The following is a 26900-nucleotide window of genomic DNA, read 5'->3' on the forward strand; positions in this document are numbered from 1 at the left end:
TTGCCATACGTGCTGAATCGATTCCAGGAAAAGGAAACTCCGGGTTTCATTGTATATTGGACACCTTATAGAAAAGGGTTCTGCTGCATTCCAACATCCAAAATCTCTTAAGGAAGTGAGACAGACGCTTCGCAGAAACTTTTACTTTTGAAAGAATATACTAAAGTATAAAAGTATCAATATAAATTAGTTTATGTTATGTTAACTTTATTTTGTAATATTCTAGGGCTACCGCCGGTAGGCTCAGTAGTCCACAAAATACGATACGGATTGGATTCCCACCAAAACTTTGTATCTCTCTCACCAAAGTCTCTGGGTGCGCGCTTGATCCTTGCTCTTACCGTTTTTGCTCTATGTAGATCAATATTCAAAACCAGAAGTTGCAGTGGATGTCTATCACTTCCAGTTTTAGTTGAGAATTAATGATTGAAATGAAACCTTTTTTTGAAACGCTTAGTTGCTTGTAGGAAACCGCTTCTCGCTATCTATTACCGTTTTCGCTCTATACTAATCAACGTTAAAACCGGAAATAGTTGATTTCTACAACTGTAGGTTTGAATATCATCTTCATCAACACATTCTATTTCTAGCTTTTGACTCTCTAAAACCTGGCCAAATTTTGTACTGATCGATCAAGTAGAATAGACGAACACGCGAACGGTAACTCAAACTCCTTCATAACAAATTTTTAAATGTAAACAATTAGAACTATTAATTAAAAACAATGTTAGCCTGTAGTGTACACTGGACCGAAGGTTCGGGAGAATTACTACTACAGCACTACTACTACTACTACTACTACTAAGAGGCACGTTGGATCAGTAGTAGAGCATATAACCTCTCGTGCGTGAGGTTCTTAATTCGATCCCAGACCAAGTAAGCTTGTGGTGGACAACATCCTGTCAGTGAGTTTTCTCGGTGTATACGCCTTTCCTTCCACATTTTTATTCCACCATTTATTCCATCGTCACTCACTTGACTTAATCATCCGTCTCCCTTAGCCTAAAGGGCATAATCGTTAAACTAAAAGATTATACTACTACTACTACTACTACTATTACTATTATTATTATTATTATTATTATTATTATTATTATTATTATTATTATTATTATTACTATTACTACTACTAATACTACTATTACTACTACTACTACTACTACTACTACTACTACTACTAATAATAATAATAATAATAATAATAATAATAATAAGAAGAAGAAGAAGAAGAAGAAGAAGAAGAAGTAGAAGAAGAAGAAAGAATAAACTGTAAAATTACAAATTTCCTACATGTGGCCTTATCGAAATCAACCCTTTTTATGTTTGTAATTCTAATAAATCTATCATATTTGCTTTTAAATAGAGAATAATTTGGAATCTCAGTCAAGATATAATTCCAGCAACTTTTCTTTTCAGCATTTTAATACTATACAGTGTCTCAAAAAAGTATTCATACACCCAAAAATTTTGTCATGGGTGAGTTATATGAGAGAGCAGAAAATTAAAAGTTATATTGAAACAAAGAGACGGAAGAACACTAACAGTTGCATGAGTTGAAAATCTGCCAAGACTATAAGGAGACGAACCACAATGTGAATCACTTAATTATGATACTCAAAAAAGTATTCATACAGAGGGACTGCTATCCTGTTCTGTGCCTTGAACACTTGTACTGTTCAACTCGAGCAATCGTACTGTACCTGCATTGTCCGTTACCTGCAGCTCATTGTATGTCTGTTAGTCTGCTCTTGGTGAGTGCTAGTAGTCAAAATGGGGAGCAAGAAAAGTGAACTTTCCTTGACGCAACGTGATGGGGTTGTTTCTCTTTATAAAGAAGGTAGGAGTTATCGTGAAATTGCAAAAACTCTCTCAATTTGTTTTGGTACTGTAGTTCCATCATAAAGAAGCATAAAGAAACTGGAACAACAGAAAATAGACGAAGATCAGATCGCCGAAAAGTGCTTAAACGCTGCGACCAACAGAAAGTAGTCAATTTAGCACGAAAATCACCCTTCAGAAGTGTTGTGTCTTTGACTGAAGAAATCGCGTCAACATCTACTTGCACTGTGAATCCTCAAACTATACGAAATGTACTATATAGTGTCAATTTTCATTCTAGACAGCCAAAATAAAAAAAAAAAAAATACATTTCAGAAGCAAACCGACAAAAGCACCTAAAATTTGCCAACGAATGCCATACTAAACCTAACGAATTTTGGGATACTGCTGTATTTTCCGATGAATCGAAGTTTAATATATTCGGATCAGATGACAAAAGATGGGTATGGAGAAAGCCAAACAGTGAGTTGCAATCGCAACATATTATCCCTACAGTAAAACACGGAGGAGGAAGTGTGATGGTTTGGAGATGCATGGCGTCTTCTGAAGTGGGAAACTTAGTTTTTATTGAAGGATTCATGGATGCTAATAAGTATATTAGTATGTTGCGCCTTAACTTATCAAACAGTGTGCAGAAGTTGGGTCTTGACAGAGTCTTTGTTTTCCAACAGGACAATGGCCCTAAGCACACCACTTTGAAAATTGGGGAATTGTTACTATACAAAGCTCCACAACGGCTTCTGACTCCTCCAAAAAAGCCCAGATGTCAATTCTATCTTACACTTGTGGGATTATCTCGACAACACCACCCGTACAGTACAGAAACGCCGTCTCCGAGCAAGGAAGAACTACAAAAGATATTTTTGAACGAGTGGTCTAAGATTTCCTCAGAAATGACCAAGATGCTTGTTCGGTCCATGCCAAGGCGTCTCGAGGCAATGATTTGTTTTAAAAGTAAAAGTGTAGAGTATTAAAAACTCGATTTTCTAGTACAAATTGTTAGAACTCGTCGAGATTTGTAGTTCGTGTTGCTGTATGAATACTTTTTTTGAGTTGAGAAAGTACATTTATTTATTTTTGTTATCTAAATATTTCTTCTTTTGATATTTTTGTACAAACAAACATAATAAATTATGTACACTTTCAGATGATTGTAGCATTGTTTTTATTTAACCTTTCTATATAATCCTACGTCAAAAAAATTGTGTGTATGAATACTTTTTTGAGTCACTGTATATTTACGAAAAAGCTTTAGATCTTTGCTATCTGCTGTGATGTGTATAAAAAACCTTTGCTATTATAGTATTCAGTTGAGATAGAACAATTTCACCAAGCCGAAGCACGAACGAAGGAAAAAAAATCGGACTCAATAATATGAAGCATTGAATCTACTTCCTTGTAAGTTGGAAAAACATTCACTGTTCCTCAAATGGTTACTACATGTTTTTTCTCTGTCCATAAGGTACAATAATATCATAATGACGGTTGCTGGAGAAGGAAAATTTTCCACTTTCTGACTAAAACGTAATAACAAGCCTTAAAAAGGTCCATCTTGGAGAGCAGGAGAAATTGGTGCTACCAAACAGAAAATATGAATTATTATTTTTTTTCTCTGTACCAAACGAAAATTTCGAGTTTTCACTTGATTTTTCTGGGTTTTCCTTCTTCTTCTTCTTCTTCTTCTAGTAGGGAGGTATACTGTGTACAGTAATTTGAGCTTACCTGTTTGTAATAGAGATTTGCTTTCTATTCGTTTCGTCGCTGCTGCCGACACGTTGATCACCTCAACCCAGAAGGAGTAGACGCCAGAACATTCAGAAAAACGTGAAAGATACGCAGAATAAATTCCATCACCTTTCGTGACGTCAGGAGCTGAAACAAAAGAAAGATAATAATAATAATAATATTAAAAATAATAATAAAAAAAGATCGTGTACAATACAGTATTACACTCGGAAATGTCGAAGAAGTAAAAGTTATAGATACGTAGAAAAGAAAATGATGGTACATAAAATGCACTATAATTTGTAAGAAGCGTCCCGAGATAGGGACTACCCGTCACCTCTACAGATGGTAAATGATAGGTTAACTTCTGACCGCCTTTGTGGCAAAAGTGACTGTAATTTTGCTCTATTAGCAGCTAAATTTTCCTTGTTTTTACTTCTCTTTCCTTATTGTTCTCGAGGAAGTGAAACAAAAGTGTAATCTGAGTATTGGAACGCTTTATTTATTTATTTTTTTTCCTTTAATGCCTTTAGGTTATCTGCAATGCTTTGTTATACTATGGTTCTTTGCAGCGAGCAACTGCGGTAAGCATATAAGCAACACCATTAAGATATACAGGTGTTGCTTGTACTTAAGTAATGCTATTTTCTTTTAAGCAGGATTCAAGTGAAATCTTGGATATTTACACTAATCTTTTATTTTCCTTTGATTTCTATTTCAAATTTGATGTTGATAGAAAGTGGTTGTAGTATCATCCATGCAGGAGCGTACCCAGAAATCTTGGTTGGGAGGTTCAACCTTTGGTTGAGAGGGATTCCATTACTACAAGTCACTACGTTTATGTAGTATTGTACGGGTATTATTCTCTACCAGAAAAGACGATAAGCAATTGTAAAACACTTCTACATATAGTTCCAAAAAAAAAAAAAAAAAAAGGACAGAACTAGATTGTTTCTATAAGAGACCAAGGGCGCCCATGTTGTGGTTTCAAAGGGGGGGGCAAGTATAAGCGACATTTCAAATATAGTTTCAAATTTTGATGTAACTATTCTAAAAATTCTATTGGGTTTTCGATATTCCGAAGTACAATTTCCTCTAGGGGGAGCAAACGCCCCACCTTGCCCCCCTGATTGGCGCCCTTGTAAGAGACAATGTACAGATGAAGTGTAAGATCAAATTTTCATGTTATATCAATAATTTAACTGTTAAACAAGTATAGTTTTATTGAGAAAGTGTACAAATGTATGTTGAGTTAGGAAGTTTGGGATGAGGAGTCCTGACCCAGTGGACTGCCGCCCCTTTGTGGTGTGACCCTGGAGCCATCCATATAAACTTTCTTGCAACATATTGATTTAATGAGTATCAGTATCTTGTTGTATAAGATGTGACGAAACTTACTTCTTCACATTAAAACATCAATTGCACCATACTTTGCCTATTTTGTTCAGAAGCATCGAGGCTATTTTCTATCAGCAACTACTTTAATTATTGTTGCCAATGAGACGAGATGAAACGGGTTTTCATCTCATCTCATTTCTCGAAAAGCGTCTTTCGTCCCGTTCTGTGAATTTTCTTTACAATATTGTAAAATTCTCCCTGTGAAAGAGTAGGTAGAGCTTGGTAGAGAAAATTATATGTGTAGAATCTTTACCCACTACCAGTTTATTATATTATCTACTATAAACATTATTCTACAAGAATAGTACAATAATGTAATTTCTCTAATCAAGATAGAGAAAACTGACCAAAGGCCCGAGCAACCCGGAGGAGGATCTCCATGGAGCTCCGCAGCAAGCTTGTTGGAGTAAGTTACGAATCCCCAGTACTCCGAAGCAAGCACAAATGTGGTTTGAAAATCGCAGAACTCCGAAGATAGGCGCTCCAGGAGGTGCTGGCACTGCATGATTGTATGTATCGCTGATGCCTCCGTCGTCTGCAACTTTTTGCATTTCAACGTAAGGCGTAGTACTCCATCATAAAGTGCACGTGGTTGTTGTTTATAAACAGTAGCACAAATAGGATGTTTTATAAACACAATCACATGTTGGGTGTTTGTAAACAAAAATCACGTGGTACATTACAAGATTTATGTCATGATTTTTTGTTAACGAACAGAAAACGTTAAAATCCGTGAAAGTGTTAATGAGTTAACTCCATTAATGAACTCCGCTGTCTATTGCATAAAATAAATAAATAAAAAACTCATTTTCATTAAAGAGTTATCAAGTGGAGTAACGTCCAGACGTACTAACATTACAGTCTTAATAAAGTTCTCTAGCATGATCCTAATAATAGTAATAGTACATTCGGAGAGTGGATTATCGACTCCAGTGACTAGCAAAAGAAAGCCACAATGGAATGCTCTAAATGGAAATTTTGTTTAGATTTGTGTGGAGGTACAGAAAGTAAAATACGTAGCAGTGTCCAAAAGACCAATAGTTTTACGCTTCATCATGCAAAATGTTCTTTGATGAATTACTTGTGTTTTCAGAAAATAAATTGTTCTCTTCTTGCATCGCATTACAGTCAAAGCAATTTTCTATCGTCATCCCGTCATTTAGAGCAATGCAAATTGGTTGTGGACGGAGAATTTGTAAGCATTTTGCATAACTATAAGCAGCGATTGAAGTGTAATGCTTTACCTGTTGAATTCAAAATGCAAGTGTAATCATTTTCCTTTTATTCATGATTATGTTTCTTGCCCTATAATGCTTGTAAAAGAAAAGAAAAGAAAATATTTTTGGGGGTCTTTCCAGTATTCTACAACCGTCGCTTCTTACACAGACACAGACACACACACACAAAACTGTCTTAATCGGCCTCGCCCATTCGCGCCCAACAATTTTCCATTTACCGAAATTGCATGGCTGGGCGCGCGTGCAAGGTGTTGTCAGTCTGGAAGAACGACCTGCATTGTAATTCAAGGTGATATACAGCTGAAACACAATCAGAATTGGAGCTGTGTCTTTTTAAATTTCTGAGCTAAACAGAGGGTGAAAGAGTGGGCCATTAAGATTATTTTACTTGTAAAGAAGAGGGTAGGTTGAAAGTTACAAGTGTTCAACCATCAATTTTCGTTCTTTCTTATACGGACAATGGTAAAAAAGAAAAGGAGAAACAGAATAATTTAAACCTACCTACCAACACATTCTTACCGGTAGAGAGGTAATTCTGTGAGGGAGCAAAGGTGTTGGAAATGGTTCAGTCAGCTAAATTAGTAGTACATATTTTAATAATAATAATAAACATAAGTATTGCAGTTTGCAGTATGGAAATATGAGAAAAAGGAAACTCGGGCTCTAGTCGCTGTGGGAACTCATGTGGGTTGGTTCCTACGTTAAACTATAGATCGAGGTTTCATGTAGCCTCGATGCTCAAAGGGTCGTTAAACTTCAATCGAACCAATAAATCACATTGTGATAGAGAGAGAAGGGGGGGGGGGGAGAGACAGAGAGAGAGAAAAAAATGTTTGACTGATTGGAATTCACTGTCCCTTTTCAACACAGAGACTATAGGAGACGTGGACCTACATTTCAAAATGGAATCCGAACCACTGTATTGGGTTCAAGTTTTAAGGTTCTCACACCAGGACTCGAAGCCAGGATCTCGTGCACCAAAACACACGCACTTCCCAGCGGGAAAGGCAAGAAAGCAAGAAATTGAACGTAATATCACACATTTATAAGAAGAAAATTGAAAATCCACATAGCCGTTTATTTGATTTTTACTTGATGTGTAACTGAGTAACCAAAAGTCTATGCATCATATATTACAAAAGTTTTTATAGCGGCTCAAGGTCTACCGCCGTGCCAAGTTTGATGCAGATCGGATGAGTTCGGTTAAACTCGTTCTAATGTTCTTGAAAGGTCGGAAATGAGTCTTTCTTTCTGACTTAATTTTCGCTAAACAGAACAAAGATTTCCCAGCAATTATAATTGTTGAAATACGTTGAAAAACTGAAAAATTAAAAGAGAAAAAAGGTGGGTGTGTGAAAGTCGGACATATTATTGTCAAAATCAAGACAAGTAATAGTTAAATAACCCCAAGAAAGAAAAAGCCAAAATATGGAATATAAGTTAAATCCAAGTTGGATAAGACAGTACCGAAGAAGTTGAAATTGGTAAAGAAAATTAAAAGAAGTGGAAAATCTGGAAAGGTGCAGTGAGTTATTGGTAAAAATTAAGTAAGATGAATAGTAAATGCAGCTTTATGAATAAATAAAACCTCGAGCTGGGGTAAAATCAGTAAAAATAAATAAATAAATAAAGAGTGAGAGAGAGAGAAGGAAGTTTGTCAAGTTACGATACAGTTTGAGGAATCAAAGGGGGCCTGTAACATGTGAAGTAGATAAAACAGAAAGAAAGAAAAGAAGAGGAAAGTGGAAGGCAATGTGTATTTTGTAAAAGTGTAAAGGATAATAGTGTGTAAATAGATCAAGATAAGAATAAAAGAAATGTAATCTATTTGTAGAAATTAACGCGTGTAAATGTTATGATGAGCCTCAGCAATACTAATCCTTTTCAAAGAATTAAAACATCGATGTGAATGCAAACAAGAACTCGTAAAAATGAGTGAAGTGTTGTTAAATTATTTAACATTTTTAATTTCAATCTTATTGAAAATGATTGGCTTAAAATTACAATTAACAGAATGTTGCTACAAAAAGTAATCACACTTTAAATTATACTATATTCGGTTACGACTGGGGACAAAGACCAATTCCAAGATAAGAGAAACTCTTATGAGAATTCAGGCAAGACGATAAACGACTATTCTAAAATGTAGACGAGACGAGACATCTAGAAAAAGATACGAGATGAGACGAGAAAACCTCATTCCGCGTCTAGTCTCGTGGGCGACACTATTTAAAACTGTAGTGATGATAGTCAAACACGAACATCAATAGCTAAGTAGATGGTCTGCAGATTCGCTGCTCGTGAATATGATTACTTGTACACTGCCGACACTTTTTTGTTCATTTCTCCCTTTCGACCCTTAAGAGGCCTCAACCCGAAGAAATTAAAATACCGCTAATTTTACAGTAATTATATGATATCTTCAAATAGATAAAAGATAATTGAAATGTGGAACAAGAGCACCCTAGACAATATTATTTTGCATGAGATACCGTTATCACAAGTCACCTAGTGGTTTTCCGTTTTCAGCCGTTTAGAAACGCGAAATATAAATGCCGTTTTTCAAAATGGCTCGAAAACGAAAGCAGTTAAGTGAATCGTGATAACGGTATCTCATGTAAAATGATATTATCTAGGGCGTTCTTGTTCCACATTTCGATTACCTTTTATCTATTTGAAGATATCATATAATTACTGTAAAATTAGCGGTATTTTAATTTCGTCGGAATGAGGCCTCTTAACATTCTTTACTCCATCTATTTTTCATAGTCCTTCCTCCGACCGCGAAACATTGCTTGTGGGACGAATAGAAATCACGGGTTGAAAAACATTGAACTAAAGCGTGGCACACAATCGATCTTTTGTAGCCTAGGCGAATGAAATGAAAGGTGTGACAGAACGTTGCGGTGAGGCTATGCAGATGGACTACAGCGAGAGCAGATGCATAAACAAAAATGAATGTGTACAGGAACCTGGTAACAGCGCAGTCCTCTCATTTGCTAACAACATTTAAATTGAACATAAATGCCTTAAACGCTGTCCCTTAGTTTAAAAAAACAAGTTGGTTGTAAATGATGCTGTCCCTTAGTTTAAAAAGACAAGTTGATTGTAAATGATGCTGTCCCTTAGTTTAAAAAGACAAGTTGATTGTAAATGATGTTAAATTGCACTAAGAATCAATTTCTCCGATGTTAAAAGTTCAGTCATTGCCCATTGTTTCAACCATGTAACAGCAGGCATCACAATCTACAGATACATAGCAAGTAAATTAAATTACATGTACTTAAGGTTGTTTGTATTGGGCAGATGTAGCACCTAGATGAGCTGAGTTGAGTTGATTTTGAGTGTAACGTCCCTTTCAGTAGCGAGGCTATATGAGACGTGAACCTACAGATTAACGTGGAATTCGAACCACATGAGTTTCCACCGGGAATCAAAACAGGTTTCCCACGCCACAGGCCGCTTACCGCTTACCCACGAAGGAACTTCATCTAGATGACAATAAATACGGTTAATGTGCACCGTCTTATCTAATACTGCGTGAGATTGTGAAATGACCCGAGCGCATTATACAATAGAGCGACGATTACCCGGATTGTCAATTATCCGGATCAATTAAAAAAAAATGCCAGTTGAATTACAAACAGGACCTCTTGCAAGTGATGGATTTGCATGTTTCAATACTCCTTTAAAGTGGGTAGAGACTATGTGACCATCTTCAGCTACTCACAGTGAAGCGGATGAAAGACCTGGCGGCGCGGAAGCGATCTTAGGCAGCGAACCAGTTGAGTCCTTTTGACATGCTCAAGTAGGTCTACATATCTTACATCTCTTTTTTTGTTATTTTATACCAGTATATATATTGTATATCTTGTATGATTTGTAATGTTACGTATATATTACAATGCAGTACTTGACTATAGTGTAGAGTACAATAGCCTTTTTTGAACTTTTCTGCCCATTGAACTTTCCCGACTATCCGGATTTTTGAATACCTGGATCGGGTCCGGTTCTAATTAGTCCGGATAATCGGCGCGCTACTAGCGGAAAATTGCTTCATGCAAATGAATACACTCCATAATTGCTATGGATGATTCCACGTTTGAATACCAATAAGAAACAAAATGGTCGGTGCGACGGTACCAGCATGACGCACACCACTCATGAATCGCATCCTCATACCCTGTGTTTTCTTTTCCAGGGATAGGTTAGAAAGCTTTACCTGCAATATACAGTATTTGGCCCTTGAAGTTAGATAATGTGGTTCTGATTTCATGTTAACCTCTAGATCCACATGTCATATAGCTTAGGTGGTGAAAAAGAACGTTTGAGTAAGAAAGAAAGAAAAGGAAGTAAACACCTGTTTGGTATCTTGAAAATATGCTGCTATAGATATACCACATTGACTTGACACCTAGTCTTCTGTTCCAAGCGCTGCTATCAGCAGAAGAAATTCCACTCTCATGGCTGCAAGGCTTTCTCGTCTACCAACAGCTGAACCATTATTGGCTCAAAGCGCGGGTGTGTCGAGAGTGTGAGCTTTAGTTCACATTTTTGCCATGGATCAAGGCATTTTGGCAGCACTATAAGAGCTCGTAACAGTGACGAAAAGGAAACTCGAGGACATTTCTTTTGTTAGACATAACCACAGACACACTCCTTCGAGGCCCAAGGGACGGAAATTCGGGAATGTCGAGATCAGTGTTCGTTAAGTTTCCTTAAAGAAATTTCCCTCGACCGACATAAAATTTCCCCTTTTCTTATCAAATTTCTCCTAGTTTGTTGAGTGACCAATTCCTATGATAGTATTTATGTGATCAGATTAATTTAGCTACATTAAAAGAAGTGTTAACCACATTTGTTTTTTGCTTCTATTTTTTTTTTACTTTTTTCCTTCGCTTTTTAAAAATAAAAACATACATAAATACACTTTACCAACAATTAGTGCAAATGATGCTACTTTGAACAGACACACACCATTGCTATTGAATTGGTTTATTTCTGAAGAACAAAGAAAAACTTAAGCATTTATGTTGGTCAATCAGTCAACACGAGAATTTCCCTGGATTTTTAAAATTTTATCGAAAAATCCCTTTGCTAAATTTGTCTACTGAATTCCAGAGATTAGGGAAATTTCCCTCAAACTACAAACACTGGTCGAGATGACTATGGTATGTCCCATTTTTCACAGTGGACATCTAGCTACATGTCCACTTATGCACCGGAAACGGAACCTCCTACGACATTCCTGAGAGACATTCCTAGGCTCATTACAAGACAGTTACACGGCGACTTCTGGTCATCTAAATATTAAAAAGAAATAAAATTTCTAATTTTAGGTCCCTCGGTTATGCCCTTTAGGCTAAAGGAGGCAGATAATGAATGAAACGGAATGATTATGAAAGAATTACTGAAATGGGAATATGGGCGAAACTAGGAGAACCCTGTGAAAAACGCGGACACAATATTATCCTAGTCAGACTCTCACAATTTGAAATCGAGCCAAGGACCTCTCGCTCTAGAGGTGAGCGCTCTATCACTAAACCAACGTACCCCCCCCCCCACTATAAAAAATATTGTTCCTTGAAAGTCACATTCCGTTGAAATCCAAATGAAATCCCAAGAATATTTCTAATAACTTTAACGTTATTAGCGCGTGTCTCAGTCGCGTACGCAACGAAGCTTTGGGATTTTATCCCCCTTCCTTCAGCAAGATATAATGCAAAAATAAACTTTTACAATATTGAGATATGTATACATATCCTGAAATTATACGAACTTCCGCGCTTGAACCCGCTCTCTTAAAGAAACTTCTGCTTATGCCACTGGGGTGCCTGAATGTCCCGCGTGAGTAAAATTTAATTTTCAAAATGTTACTACAATAGATATTATTAGTAGTGAAGACCTAGAGACTAAGATCTATTATTGATGATGGAGAAGGTCACATAAATTATGACGTGTCTACATTCATAGTAACATATACAAGTATAATTCCTACTTACTTCCGTAACCATTGTCTAAAAGTTCCACTTGAACTTCCTCGGTACTACAAGGTAAAACAACATGTGCTATAACCTTTAGATTATCAATAACTGGTTCATGATCATTATTGGTAACTTCAGCGTACAAGATAACTGATTCTTGTTTCGGTGCTGTTCCGGACGGGGTAGAGGATGTCCAAGTATTAATCTTGACATTATTATCTGCGCCTTCTGTCCATAATATTAGAGGAACACACGGGAGATCAGTGACATTTGAACTTCTGGTAATTTTATAATCCCAAACGCCTTCCTGTAAAGAAAGAGGAAACTATAACACTAGAAACATAGTTGTTGCATTCAGAGCACAGAAGACTCCAATCCCGAAGTTACGAGAAAAAGGTACAAAGTTTGTACGTTTCGTTTAAATACATGGAAAAGTTAAAACTATTTTTTTTTTACACTATAAGAATCATTTACAATACCTATACCTTAATTTTCTAAGCTTTGAAAGGAGCTTTAGGTAGAGATCATAAATATGAAATATTTGCAAAATGACCAAAAAGTGGATTTGAAGTACCAGCAGTGAAGTGCCCTGAGCGCTCTCCAACTGTAAGCAAATTTAATCGAATGATATTCGATAATTTGTTTAGATTGATACAGTGTATTTCAAAACAACAACGACAACGTTTGGGAGGTAATTCCTGGCACCACTATAGACAAACCTGGGTGCAGAAATCCTTCATTTCGGAATTATAGGCTGCCGAACTTTAAAGAAAAATGAACTTTAAAGGTAAATAGCTACAATACTATGTGATCTACCGTAAGCGGTTCAAGACCACTTAGGAACTAATATGTGCTCTATCCAAAAATATCGGGGGCCGCGGTGGCTTAGTGGTAGAGCGTTCACCTCTGGTGCTAGGGGTCCCGGGTTCGATCCCAGCCCCCGCCAAGTGAACTTTGTGGTGGACAAACACCATGTGCGTGGGTTTTCTCGGGGTTCTCCCGTTTCCTCCCACTTTCTTCATTCCACCATTTCATTCATTTCTCATAATCACCGTCTCCTTTAGCCTAACCGGCATAACCGTGGGACGTAAAACTCAAAGATTTCATTTCATTTTCTATCCAAAAATACATGTTTCAGAATCCTGCGGTAATCACTCAACAATTTTTATAGAGGGAATTTGGCTACTGACGTATAATTTGAAATGCTCACCAACTTCCTCTATATAAATGGTTGCGGAAGTACCGCAGGATATCGATACAGTAGGATATTTGCATAGAGCATATGCTAGTTCCTAAGTGAAGTCTTGACCAGACCATAGTAGCTCCCATACTATTGGAGCTATGAATCTTTAAAGAACAATTTTTCATGTTTTTTTGCAGCCTATAACTACAAAATGACGGATTTCTGCACCCAGGGTGGTCTATACTTTTTGTCTTATCTTGGTGTCAGGAATCACCTCCCAAATCTTGTCGGTGTTGTTTTGAAAAACCCTGTAGTATGCGAACGTACGGTGTTTCCAATGTGATTACAATTATGTTTTATATGTTTCTCACGTTACTGTTTTACATTGTACATTTTCCATTTCTCTCTTATTTTTACCCCTGTCCACCTGGATATACTTAACCCTATTTCGCTGTTTGAAACTTCTTTAGCAATTTTAACGTTTTCTCTTTGATAATGTGATACATACTTTCAATGTTTTATTACATTATTAGTATTGTTACTTTTTATACCTTCTTACTCGTCATGATAATTACACAAATATATTCATAACAATTCAATTTCTCTCCTCACCCCCTCCGCTCCATTGTTTAACGTGCTTTTCACAGATATTCCTTGGATAGAAAAAGCGTGCCCTTACTTCATAGATCGGCCAGTTGGAAACGATTGTTTTATAATATTTATTAGATTTGCATGAAACTGTAGAAAACCTAATAAAACAATAACATTATATGTACACAAACAAACAAACAAAAATACAAATACTTACGTATAGGCAATTGTTTTCTTGTAGACCTATACCAAAGAGTCCAGTATCTGTATTATTAAAACCAAGACATTTTGTTCCATTTTCACTAATTAATTCTAGGCTTTCCACATATGTTCCATTCACCAAAAACAGAAGGTGCTTGTCAGCTTTTCCTATTTGAATAGTGCCTGTTGCATTTTGCTCACAAATCTTTCTATTCAATACCTGAAAGAACAATAAATAGTTTTGTTTTAATTTTCTAGTTACACAAAAACATACGGGAAAACGTAGAAGACACAATTTGATAGGTGATACACAAACTACATTACTCTGTAAAATATTTATAATATACACAGGGCCGGATCCAGGATTGTCCGAGGGGAAGAGGTGGTGCACCAATAACTACCAAAATAACCAATTACACTGAAACTCTTCAAAGTGACATGTGACAATGTTCTTTACCCCTCACAACACAAATGCATAAAACAGGAAAGTATTTTAAAGAGGGTAGCAAGTGTTATGCAGGAAAAAAACGTTTTCTCCTCCTGGTTTCTGTTTTCTTCCCTACTTGACAAATGTTATATTGTTTTGCTTGGTGAATCCTTTTCCTTCAACCTTCAGGAAATCGACTTAAACTAGGCAAAAAGTTTGGGGAAGTGTTGCTTTTTTTTTGCTAGCTTCTCATTTTAGATAATGTATATTTACAACGAGTAGGAGGGGATGCACGTGCACCTTTGCACCCCTCTAAATCCGGTCCTGAATATACATATAAATAAAGTAAATTTAATCCCAGAAATGTATTGCTTGTCTCCAATAATTGATTTATAGATAAAAGTAAAAAGTGGTCGATAAGAGAGGGTTCGCGTAATTTCCTTCATTGTCCGGTGGCCGCTAAAGAAATTCAAAACACATGAACCTTAGGGTATTTCCAAAAGTTTTTGGACTGACATTGAAATATCGCGCCACTGATAATAAGCTGTTCATGACATATAGTGCCATCTATGAAAGAAATAATGGACCACTTTCAACAGCTTAGCTGCACCAGTTCGTTGGAAGCAGTCATTTGAATCAGTCGTTCATGTTTTGAGCTCACATGCTGCATGATAATGCTCCAGTCCACGCAGCTGTTGTTGTCAAGGCTACGGTGCTAAATCTGGACTGTATGGTTGGTGGTTAATCTTCTCGAATACACAATCTATCATTAGAGCCTTGGGAATGATCGCTGAGAGTAGTTTTAGTAGGTATGTTGATTCCTTCTGGTTGTACGTAACAGTATGGCAATTTACCTGGTTCAGAGTAGAACAAAGAATACTTGAAGAGGCCGAACATTTCAAATGTCTGGGAAGTATTTTGACGAAAGACGTTATTGCACCAGAGAGATCAGGTCGAGAATTTCCATAGCGAAAGAAGCATTCAACAAGAAAAGGTCATCCTTAACTAGCAGCCTTAATATTGGACTAAGGAAGAAATTGGTCAAGTGCTATATTTGGAGCATTGGACTTTATGGTTCAGAGATTTGGACATTACGGAAGTTAGAGAAGAAATATTTAGAGGTCTTCGAAATGTGGTGTTGGAAGAAGGTGGAAAAGATAAAATGGACAGAAAGAGTAACAAACGAAGACGTTTTAAAACACATGGGAGAGAAGAGGACGTTTCTAGCCACCATCCTTCGTAGAAAGGCTAATTGGATTGGACACATCTGGCGAAGATATTGTCTTCTTCGTACCGCCATAGAAGAAAAGATGGAAGGAAAGCGAGGAGTAGGGAGAAGAAGAACACAATTGATCGATGACTTGAAAATTAGAAGAAAATATTGGGAGTTGAAAGAGGAAGCTGAAAATCGAGAAACGTAGAAGAAACATTTCCACGCCCAAACTGACAATTAAGAAGAAAAAACTCATTAGTACCAGGACATACCAATAGGCAGAATACTTAATAATAATAATAATAATAATAATAATAATAATAATAATAATAATAATAATAATAATAATAATAATAATAATAATAATAATAATAATAATCCATCAAATATTTAAAAAAAATATATATATACTATATCATTTGACGTTTTAAATGCACGTTCTAGTCCACTTACCCTAACATAGTTAGGTTCTAGTCACTAAGTCAGTTAGGCAGGGATAAATTTGCTAGTTTCTTTTGTGTCAAACTGGAAATTAGGGATGTAAAGTAAAGGAATAAGTTGAGAATTAAGGATAGAGGTAGAAATTAAAGGTGTCACACAATAAATAAATCAATCGTTTTTTTCTTTTCTCTTTTTTTTTAGAAACTTCGAAAAAATGTAGTTAAGTGTTCTTTCAGTGAACAAAAGATGTCTAGGATGCATCTTAACAGCGGTTGCCAAGAACTGCAGTAGGAGTAATCAAAATGTACTAACTTCTCAGTAGGGTCTATAAGACAGAAAATACTTATACATTGTAAATAATAATCTGTGAAATATCCTAACATTGTTTAAATGTCGTTTTTGTGACCGTGTACTCATCGGACACATAAGAAATTTAAGTATCTTTAGCATTCTTCCACAGCTCCTATTAATCACTGTTAGGATGCATTTTTTAGTACATTTTTTATTCACTGATAAATACCTACGGACATTTTTGATATGTTAAACCAGTGGTTCTCAACCTTTTTTGTCTGATGACACATTTTACTGAACGTCCAGGGCATCACGACAAATTATTATTATTATTATTATTATTATTATTATTATTATTATTATTATTATTATTATTATTATAAATAATAATAATAATAATAATAATATAATAGTGAAATGAATTAGTTTTTATCATGACTATATAGCACTGAGCATTATTGCTACCGCTGGAGATGTTGACTGGTACAGTGTGGCTCGATTTTAATTAATTATTACTAAATTCTTCATGATTTTAAAATTCTAAAATTTCACGACACACCTTAAGAGATAGCATGACACACCAGTGTGTCGCCACACATTGATTGAGAACCATTGTGTTAAACTATAAAACCAAAGTCGTTTCTAAAAACATCGAAATCATGTTCAAATATTGATTTATTGTTTGCAGTCCAAAAAATATAGAATTATGGCTTCATAACACAGATAGTCATTTGTATAGACAACGACAAAAGTTCTTCCGACTGATGAAATTAATTTCGTAAATAATTTTCAAACGGAAGGACGATTTGAGTAGTTTTCGGTAAATAAAAAAAAATGTAATTTTCTGTACGTTTCAGCCTTGAAACTCAGTAAAACGGGATACGTTTCACCGTTATTCTTAAAATAAATTTTACCAAACGGAAAGAACATTTGTCACTGATTGTACCTTGATATATTGCATGTCATTGCACAGATGTTTTCTGCATTGCCCTACGTAGTTCAAACGCAGTCAGGTGGTAATATATTTGTAGCGGATGCTGTTGGTCTGAAGTGCTGCACCCATCTGAGGATAATGTTACGGGACGGCTAAGTATACGTCCATGTTGGACTATGACCAAAATGACGTCGTGTTTTTAATAGAGAATCCCCAGTTTTGAAGAATTCCTCTACGATAAACGTTTAGTGTGATACATTCTACGGTTCTATCGTTAGTAAAAAAGTTGAGCACAGTGGATCTAGAAGGTGAAAACTGGGGTGGTCACCCAGACCCCAGCCTATGATAGATATATCATGAGTTTAGTGTAAACTTTCAAAATTATATAAATAATAGCATAAATTATAGTTGCCACTCAAAAAACCGGGGGGCTAGGCCCTCCCAGCCCTGGGCTTGATCCACCTCAGGTTCAACATTTCTTTAGATGTGAAAATTTAGAGCCTCATATCAATTCCGCCCAACTCCAATGCCGGACTCTATTTAACAGATTTCTCTTACCTGCATAATGTTTCTCCCTTCGATCATATTCATCATCTTCCGTAAGAAATTGAGGACTCCAACCCACTGCCAGCTGTCGCTTACATTGCCCTCTTTAACATTATACAGCTCACCATATCGTGTTAATGTAACTAGTTCTGGGCTTGTATGGTTTCCAAGTGCCAAAATATTCAATGGAATACCTTTCTGTTTTACAATATTGTCCCATTGTGACCATGAATATCTTCCATATGACGAAGTGATAAACAGAACTGGATACATTTTGTTTCCCATGTGCTGTAATAATAAAACATAAATTAATCTAAGCCTGATTAGCAGCAGTAGCTTAGGAAATCATTTTGCATTATTCGATTAACCTTAAATATCATCTTTCTGATATCACGTAAAAAACCTGAAATCTTTTAGGTTAACTTCCCACATATGCCCTTTAGGCTAAGGGAGACAATAATTAAAGCAAGTGAATGATGGTGGAAAAATTGGTGGAATGAGGAAGTTGGAGGAAACGGGAGTGCCCCGAGAGAACCTACAGATACAATGTTGTCCACTACAAACCTACCTGGCCGGGGATCGAAATAGGAACCCCAAGCACAAGAGGAAAGCGCTCTATCTGTGAACAACTATGCCCCTCACTAGAGCAAATACGTAGGGATATAAACTGGAATAATGAAGTTAGTTCCTTCCCATCACCAAGGTAACCGGCATTTTCTTTTTTTTTGGGGGGGGAGAGCTTCCTGTTAGCTTCGTACTTTGTCGTGGTTAAAGCACATCCTATTTTTAACGACAAAATTGGCCAGTTTTTTTCTTTTACTTTCATATATAGAATGCCTAACACCTCAACCAGCACCCCTTAAATTGCAGTGTTTAAGTCGGAAATATAACGCCTTTCTACCATAGACCACCATACTAGCAACAACATCTTCAATGGAAGGAGAGGTAGTTTTATAAACTATTGTGGAGGTTGATTACGATCCAACCACTGTCCTGGCCGTATGATTGTCAAAGCAAATCAATTTCTCACCAGAGATGACATTCCAATTCAGAAAACTTTCCCGGTTATTCTCCACACTTTAGAGAGATCCACACCCCTAGACAGCGACACTTGCTTGCCAATGTTAACCTTTGTGGCACTAACAAGTACAACTTTTTCACCTTAATGATTGTCTGGAGGTGCCAAACGACAGTGGTATGGCGTATGCCTAGCTTGTCTCCATTCGAAAGGCTTGCTTTCAAAAGTGTCTCATTACAACATGCTATTGATCTATGGCCTCCGGACTCATTTTTCAATGTTGTGTTACCGCCATGAAATTCCATAAATCAACTGCGTATTATACATTCTTTCATCACGTCAGGTTCAAAGACACAGCTAATGTTTCTTTGCGGCTAGAGAACAGAATATCTCAGTTTGAAACTCACTCATATTTGTGTGTTCTTCACAATACAAATTCGTTCAGCAATACTACCTTCGGACTCGCTGGACACCACAGTCTGTTTTCTGAACACTTACGGAGTTTGTAATATCGTACGGGTAACTTCGATCTACCTATCTGTTGCATTACAGAAGGTGGTGTCCCACCACACGTAAAGTTATAAATTTCAATCGCACCGACCAAATATAATAGTTATTTTGCCAAAATAAATAAGTAACATACGAATTTCATCCAATTACGATGCATACGTATATTGAAAAGTGGATCAGAAACAATATATAAAAACATTAGAATGTGTACACTGCCTAGAATTCTATAATGCTTATTTTATAGAGCATATTTTGTTCTTACTTGCAATGATTTAGGAATAATTTTGGAAATGAATATTACACTCCGACTTCATTACTTAATCCATGAATACATCGTTTTATTTCGCAGCTTCATTTTGTGGGTTTAGGCTAAAACGTAAGAATGAAAATTAAAGACAATGAAAACACTTACTACATTTAAATCAAAGCGAACGTAGAAATTCTAAAGCGAAGCAAAAAAAAAAAAAGTCCTGAGAAAACGCTTATATGGCAAGTCTTATGGTTCAATTAAATCCGTGGCACGCATTCGCCGCAGAAAATCAGAGCCTGGGGCGAGAGTATACGACGGCGCCTCGTACATATCAGTGAGGTCGCCAGATCAACCACGAAGCACCACTACGGTTGGCGCGAACGCAAGAAAATTCCCAAAAATAATTCCTGCTTTTCCTTCATTTTGAGCACTTTTTATTACCTTTTACTTTCATGTTATATATATATATATGCACATGCATTTTCCTAACATGAGTAACATTAGAGGACCACTTTTTAAAGCAGGAAGAGGACATTCAGTACTAGTTTTATTCCAAGTAATTTTCCTCTCTTTTATTTTCCTTTTATTTTTTCCTTCAGAATTTTTCGTCCCTTTACTTCGGCCTCCGGGGCCGTCGCCCCACTCGCCCCTACGGCATGGCACTGGCTGATTTACAAAAATAACACAAAATACTACACTATCATTGCTTTATGTAACTCAAAAAGTAATAAAAATTAACAGAGTATGTAATATATTTCATTTGATTTTTTTACCTGAGTAATTGTATGAAATGCTGCTTCCAGATCACACCTATAGTCTTTAGTACTACTTTCTGGGATAACATCATTCATGGCATCAACTATTTGCATTGAAGGAATGCTATAATCGAACTGTTTTATAATAGAATGATCTTCACATATAAAGAGAGCAACTTGACTCTGGTTTGAATGTCTTTGAATGAACTTGAAGGAATTCTTCAAAATGACGGAACGATTCTGTGAAGAAAATAAGCGTTCTTAGTAGTTTTCACCAATGCATATTAATATTCAGAAAGTAAAATAAATAAATAAATAAATAAATAAAATAATAAAATAATAAAAAACAGTACAATATTATTCGCATGTAACGGAAACAAATTGTCCAAAATATGAGACATAGTACTGCATATTAACCCTTTGGGGATCTTATAGTACATTTTGTACGATACGCATTTTTCATCGTACATTGCGTTATTTCTCTTCTATTTGAGCTTTTTCGTCCGTTTTTTTTTTTTTTTTTTTTTTTTTTTTTTTTTTTTTTTTTTTGTTTTTCAAGTCCAGATACATTGTAGAAGACATTACGTATGGTTTCAGACCGTCTTGCGTCCAGACATAGGAGGTGATGACGTCATAATTTTGAAATAGAAATTTTCCCTTATGAAGCCTATGTTCATTATTTTTTGGCGGGCTTATTTTTTCACGTAGAAGATTGAAATTCTGCACAAACATTCAGTCCACCGAGTAGTATTTACCAGATTTTTTGTTCCGATGTCAGTGCTAAAACAGGGGGGGGGGAACCACAGGAGCGAAGGGTTGAAAAAAGGGATATTTTTACCCCAAAAATCCCGTTTTTCAGGATTTTCCCGCCTCACATACATGATGGGGACACGTGAGTCATACTGTCTGAAAGGCAGTTCCATTCTGAAGAGAATGACGGTCGAATTATTATTCTAGGATAATTAGGGACGTCTCAGTGAATTTTTTCAAAATATACTTCTGTATAGAGTAACATGGGAAATTTTCTAAATTTTTTTTTGGCGGGCTTATTTTTGCACCTAGAAGATTAAAATTGTGCACAAACATTCAGCCCACCTAGTAGTATTTCTCAGATTTTTTCAGATCTCTGCATTAAAACAGGGGGGGGGGTCCAGAAAGGGAAAAAATGAAAAAAGGGATTTTTAGACAAAAAATCCCGTTTTTCATGATTTCCCCGCCTCACATACATGATGGAGACACGTGAGTCATACTGTCTGAAAGGCAGTTCCATTCTGAAGAGAATGACGGTCGAATTATTATTCTAGGGTAATTAGGGACGTCTCAGTGTTTTTTTTTTTTTTAATATACTTCTGTATAGGGTAACATGAGGAATTTTATGAATTTTATTTTGTGGCGGGCTTATTTTTGCACCTAGAAGATTGAAATTGTGCACAAACATTCAGTCCACCGAGTAGCATTTAACAGATTTTTTTTTCAGATTTCTGCGTTAAAACAGGGGGGACCAGAGGGGCTAAAAGTTGAAAAAAAGGGAAATTTAGATCAAAAAAATCCTTTTTTTCTGGAATTTCCCGCCTTAGATACATGATGGAGACATGTGAATGGTACAGAAGAGAATATGGGCGACACATGTCCCTAGGGTAATTAGGGATGTCTCAGGAAATTTTTTTCCCTGAAATCATAGTGTTTTGTGGTAATTTGGGGCATTGTGGGAATTTTTGATAAAATTTCTCCCGCCCTTACTATTCAAGATAGAAACTTGAAATTTGGCACACACATTCAGTATACCAAGTACTATTTATCAGATTTTTTTAGATGGCTACGTTCACACAGGGGGGGGTCCAGGGGGGGGCCAAATTCGAGGAAAAATTTTTTCCCTCCGAAATTTTCACTTTGACATTTTTTCCCGCTTCTGGTATATGGTATGAGCATGCAAGTGGTACCACTTGTAAGCCAGCTCTATTCTGAAGAGAATGAGGTATGAAACATGATCCTAGGATAAATAGTGACGATGCAGTAGTTGCTTGACTGAAAGTCTAAAAAATAGCCCAAAAAGCCAAGCTCCCTTAAGGGTTAATTGAAATATTTAATCATGGAAAACAGCATGATTTGGCTGAGGGAAAATCTAGGCTTGTAATTAATCCGTTAAAAGTTTAACGATTTAATTAATCAGTTAAAAATTTTGTTAATTTTCAATTTAATCAATTAAAATTTTCATGATTTAATTTTTAATCGATATAATTGTTAAAATCTTGGTAACGACCAAAGAAATGATTTTTTTGTTGTTGTTGTTGTTGAAAACCATGTGAAATGGATACCCTTCAAGAATATGAAACTGACATGATATACAGTACATTGTCCAGTGTTACTATATTTTAATACTATATATACAGGGTGAACCTGAAAGATGTACACAAACTCCGGGAGGTGATTCGTGACATCAGAAGAAGACAAAAGGTTCTCTTGCATATTGTCGATTTCCACATCGTGTAAGACTGACAGGGCTGCCAAGTTGGAATCGAAACTCCAATCGTGAAAATTAGAACGGAAGACAAAGATGTGCACATACTTAGGGAGACGATTCATAACATCAAAATAAGACAAAAATCCGCTTGCATGTTGTCGAATTCCCCGTCCTGTACGAGTGACAGGAGTGCCAACTTGGAATCAAAACCTGGCACCTGAGGATTGGAACGAGATAGAAAGACGACCCGGAATTCGATAACATGTAAGAGTTTTTTTGTCTTTTTTTTATGTTACGAATCACGACTTGAGTTTGTGCACATCTCTCAGATTCACCCTGTACAGAAAATAACAATGAAATAGTTTTCCCATTTCCTTAAATTTATCTACTAAATTTTACATTAATTTTTTACCCACTTCCAAAAAAAAAAAAAAGGAGGCTTTTAATTCGACTCATTGATAACGCTGTTCTAGGTATGTTCAAATATAACTTCAACATACATGCACTAACCTTAAACTTTTTTTTAGTTGTCATTATATAGTGAAAATTGTTGTTTTTATATTAATTTTAACCAATTAATTTTGAAGTTCATTTTAATATTCTCTTCCTTTAATACCTTTTTCTAAAATTTATTTTAATTTCATGTTACTTTTTCATAATTTTCATCCGTTAAAATTTTCACTAATTTTTCAATACTTTTAATCTGTTAAAATTTTCAATAACTTTTTCATAATTTTAATTCGTTAAAATTTTCATTAAATTTTCATAATTTTAATTCGTTAATATTTCGTAATTTTAATCGTAAAAATTTTCATTAATTTTCATAATTTTAATTCCTTAAAATTTTCATTGATTTTTCATAATTTTAATCCGTTAAGTTTTCATAATTTTAATCCATAAAAATTTTCTTTAATTTTCATAATTTTAATTCGTTAAAATTTTCATTAATTTCTCATAAGTTTAATTCCTTAAAATTTTCGTTAATTTTTTATAATTTTAATCCGTTAAAATTTTCATTAATTTTCACAACTTTAATTCGTTAAAATTTTCATTATTTTTTAATAATTTTAATTTGTTAAAATTTCATTAATTTTCATAAATTTAATTTGTTAACATTTTCATTATTTTTTCAAAATTTTAATCCAATAAAATTTTCTTTTCTTTAATTTTCATAATTTTAATTTGTTAAAATTTTCATTATTGTTTAATAATTATAATTTGTTAAAATTTTGATTAATTTTTCATAATTTTGATCATTTAAAATTTTCATTAATTTGTCAATTTCAATTCGTTAAAATTTTCATTAATTTTATCCAACTACAGGAAAATCCTATGCGTAATTTTCGAAAATCAACAATAACTATTTTTGTTACCATTAAGGTTCATTTTATATTAGAATCGCACCACCTGTTCAAATAAAATTGATATTAATCTATCCTTATCAAGTTTTTCATATTGCTGTAGAACGACCCAGCACACACTACCGTTAATATAAAATTGGCCTATTGATCTTGAAACTCGAATATTTGTTAATTATAGAATTAAGCGTAATATCAATTGAGAGATGTCATTGACTGCAAGTGTTACAATAATCGGACAAAGCTAAATAATATACATTGCCTAATTCAGTTTTATACCTTTGACACAAGCCATAGAGTTAACATTATTTACACGAGATGTTTGAAAAGTATTCAATACTTTCAAATAAAAAATTTAAATAAGTAAAATTTTCATTATATTAAAAATTTCAATATTTACATTATTCAGTATTTAGTTCCTTCTTTTTCTTCTTCTTCTTCTTCTTCTTCTTCTTCTTCTTATTATTATTATTATTATTATTATTATTATTATTATTATTATTATTATTATTATTATTATTATTTACAAAAATCATCTCCTTCATATTTAGAAAGGCTGGAAGAGTGGTTTCTTGTGTCTGTTAATTATGCAATACATTTTCACTTTTGCTATTTTTTTTTTTTTTAAGTCAAAGGAAGCATTTAGAAATTACATTTGAAACGATAGCTTCTTATCGTCTTTTATACATTCCGAATTTGATTTTTTAAAAAAAAATACGATTTCTGATCAGTTATGAGAGTTCATATCACCAATAAATTAGGTATTGTGTGATTTAAAACTGCCGAATCAATGGCCTGATGAGAAGTATTCTCACTCTCTCTCTCTCTCTCTCTCGCCACACACACACATACATACGCACACGTTTCATATATCCTCCATACTGAACAGCACGTAAACTCCAACAAACCATCAGTTATCATACTAATATTAAGTTACTATCACCATGTTTAGGGTGACCAGATTTAGAAAATAGGTAAATTAGAAAGAAACCAGGACACTCAATAAACTGGGATAATTTTGCAATTCACCTAGGTCATTATTCATGCAGTGAGGAAGAAGTCTCTAGCAGAGATGGAATGGGTTAATGAAATCTTGACCCATGACCCACTGACCCAATAACCAGAGTGACCCACTCCCATCAACGACCCACCATGACCCACTCTGACCCAGTATCCACCAAACCCCATCGTCATCATCTCTGACCCATGATCCACGCCATCCTCTCCATTGACTAAAGAATTTACACTTATAATAACACAAGGCTATAAAATGATCACTAATCGGAGTTTGAATTTCTACGGCCAATCGCTCAAGCACAGCTCTGTTACAATACCGGCGGATCTGACCTTTACGATGTAAGATGATAATGTCTTTGTCATGGGTCATATTACGATGAATTTCAGTTTAATTATCATATATAGTTATTTCCTTGTTGAATTACAGATACTTTTCACTGAAAAACAAGATGAAATTTTAGTCTCAAATCAAGGTAAAGAAGACCAACGTAAGAGAAAAGAGTGTAAAACACACAAACTGTGTTTCGGAAGCCAAGTAGTAAGTCGTGTTGCTATTATTACAATTACAAATATCAATATCCAAAAGTCCCTGAAGTTCTTTTAGATGTCTCAGGTAAGTAAACAGAAACAAATGAAAAACGAAGAAAAATGGAGGCCTTGAGAGTATAACGTAAACAAATTCGCGAGTCTTCAGAAGATGCTGTCTACAATTCACTGAGCAAAGTGGTTTGGTTTATCAGAATGGGTCATAGGAGGTGACAGTGGGTCACGGTGAGTGGTGGGTAGCAGTGCCTCACGTCCTGTTGACCCACGACTCACTGACCCACTCACAACTGTTGATCCACGACCCATTGACCCACTCCATCTCTGATCTCTAGCTTATCGAAATAACCAGATTCCTATTAATTTAATTTATTCCAATTTCAATTCTGATATCTATTACATTTTAATATGTAACCTGGGTTAACGGCATAGATTGTCTCGGAACTACTAATCAAAAGTTTAACACTTTTCTTAAAAGGATATTTTCATCCCGTTTGCATTTTACTTGAGACACCAGACTATTTTCTGAGAAAAAGGAACAAGCTTGTTAAAAAAAGGAACGTTTAGTCACCCTAATCATCTTAGTATCAAGCGTTAGTTAATAACAATAATAATAATAATATTCTGAAGTTTGTCTTACATTTTCATATATATCTTTAGTACTGTCCCACAAAATATAGTGTATAGGGGCAGATTTTTGAACGAATTTCACTTGTACATCTGGTGGGACGTTAAGCGTAGTTGACCTGAAACGATAAATTACGCAAAGATAGAGGAATAAAAATATATGAATAATATTGATATATTTATAAACTTATACAAAAATAAATAAATAAATAAAGTTTAAAGTAACACACTATTCAGTCACTCCAGTAGTGTAGCCAAAAATCTAGAATTTCACGAGCTCGATAGATCCAAACCTAAGAGCCCAGCAACTAACGCGTGCGCCTTCGATACACATGATTCGAATTTTATCT

General features: G+C 35.2%; 1 protein-coding gene across 1 annotated transcript in view; it reads right to left on the reverse strand.

The window, feature by feature from the left end:
- LOC145662266 (calcium-activated chloride channel regulator 1-like) overlaps positions 1-26900 on the reverse strand; it is a 122410-nt gene that overhangs the window by 57803 nt on the left and 37707 nt on the right. Inside the window, exons 6-11 of the mRNA XM_081727654.1 lie at positions 26564-26669; positions 20563-20784; positions 18024-18299; positions 14176-14379; positions 12203-12491; positions 3562-3711 (exon numbers count right to left, since the gene is read on the reverse strand). Of these exons, the coding sequence (XP_081583780.1) occupies positions 3562-3711; positions 12203-12491; positions 14176-14379; positions 18024-18299; positions 20563-20784; positions 26564-26669 (1247 nt within the window). The remainder of the gene's footprint in view (positions 1-3561; positions 3712-12202; positions 12492-14175; positions 14380-18023; positions 18300-20562; positions 20785-26563; positions 26670-26900) is intronic.

This window comes from Thermobia domestica, chromosome 1 (genome assembly GCF_964235325.1).
Source record: "Thermobia domestica chromosome 1, izTheDome1.hap1.1, whole genome shotgun sequence".
NCBI lineage: Eukaryota > Metazoa > Arthropoda > Insecta > Zygentoma > Lepismatidae > Thermobia > Thermobia domestica.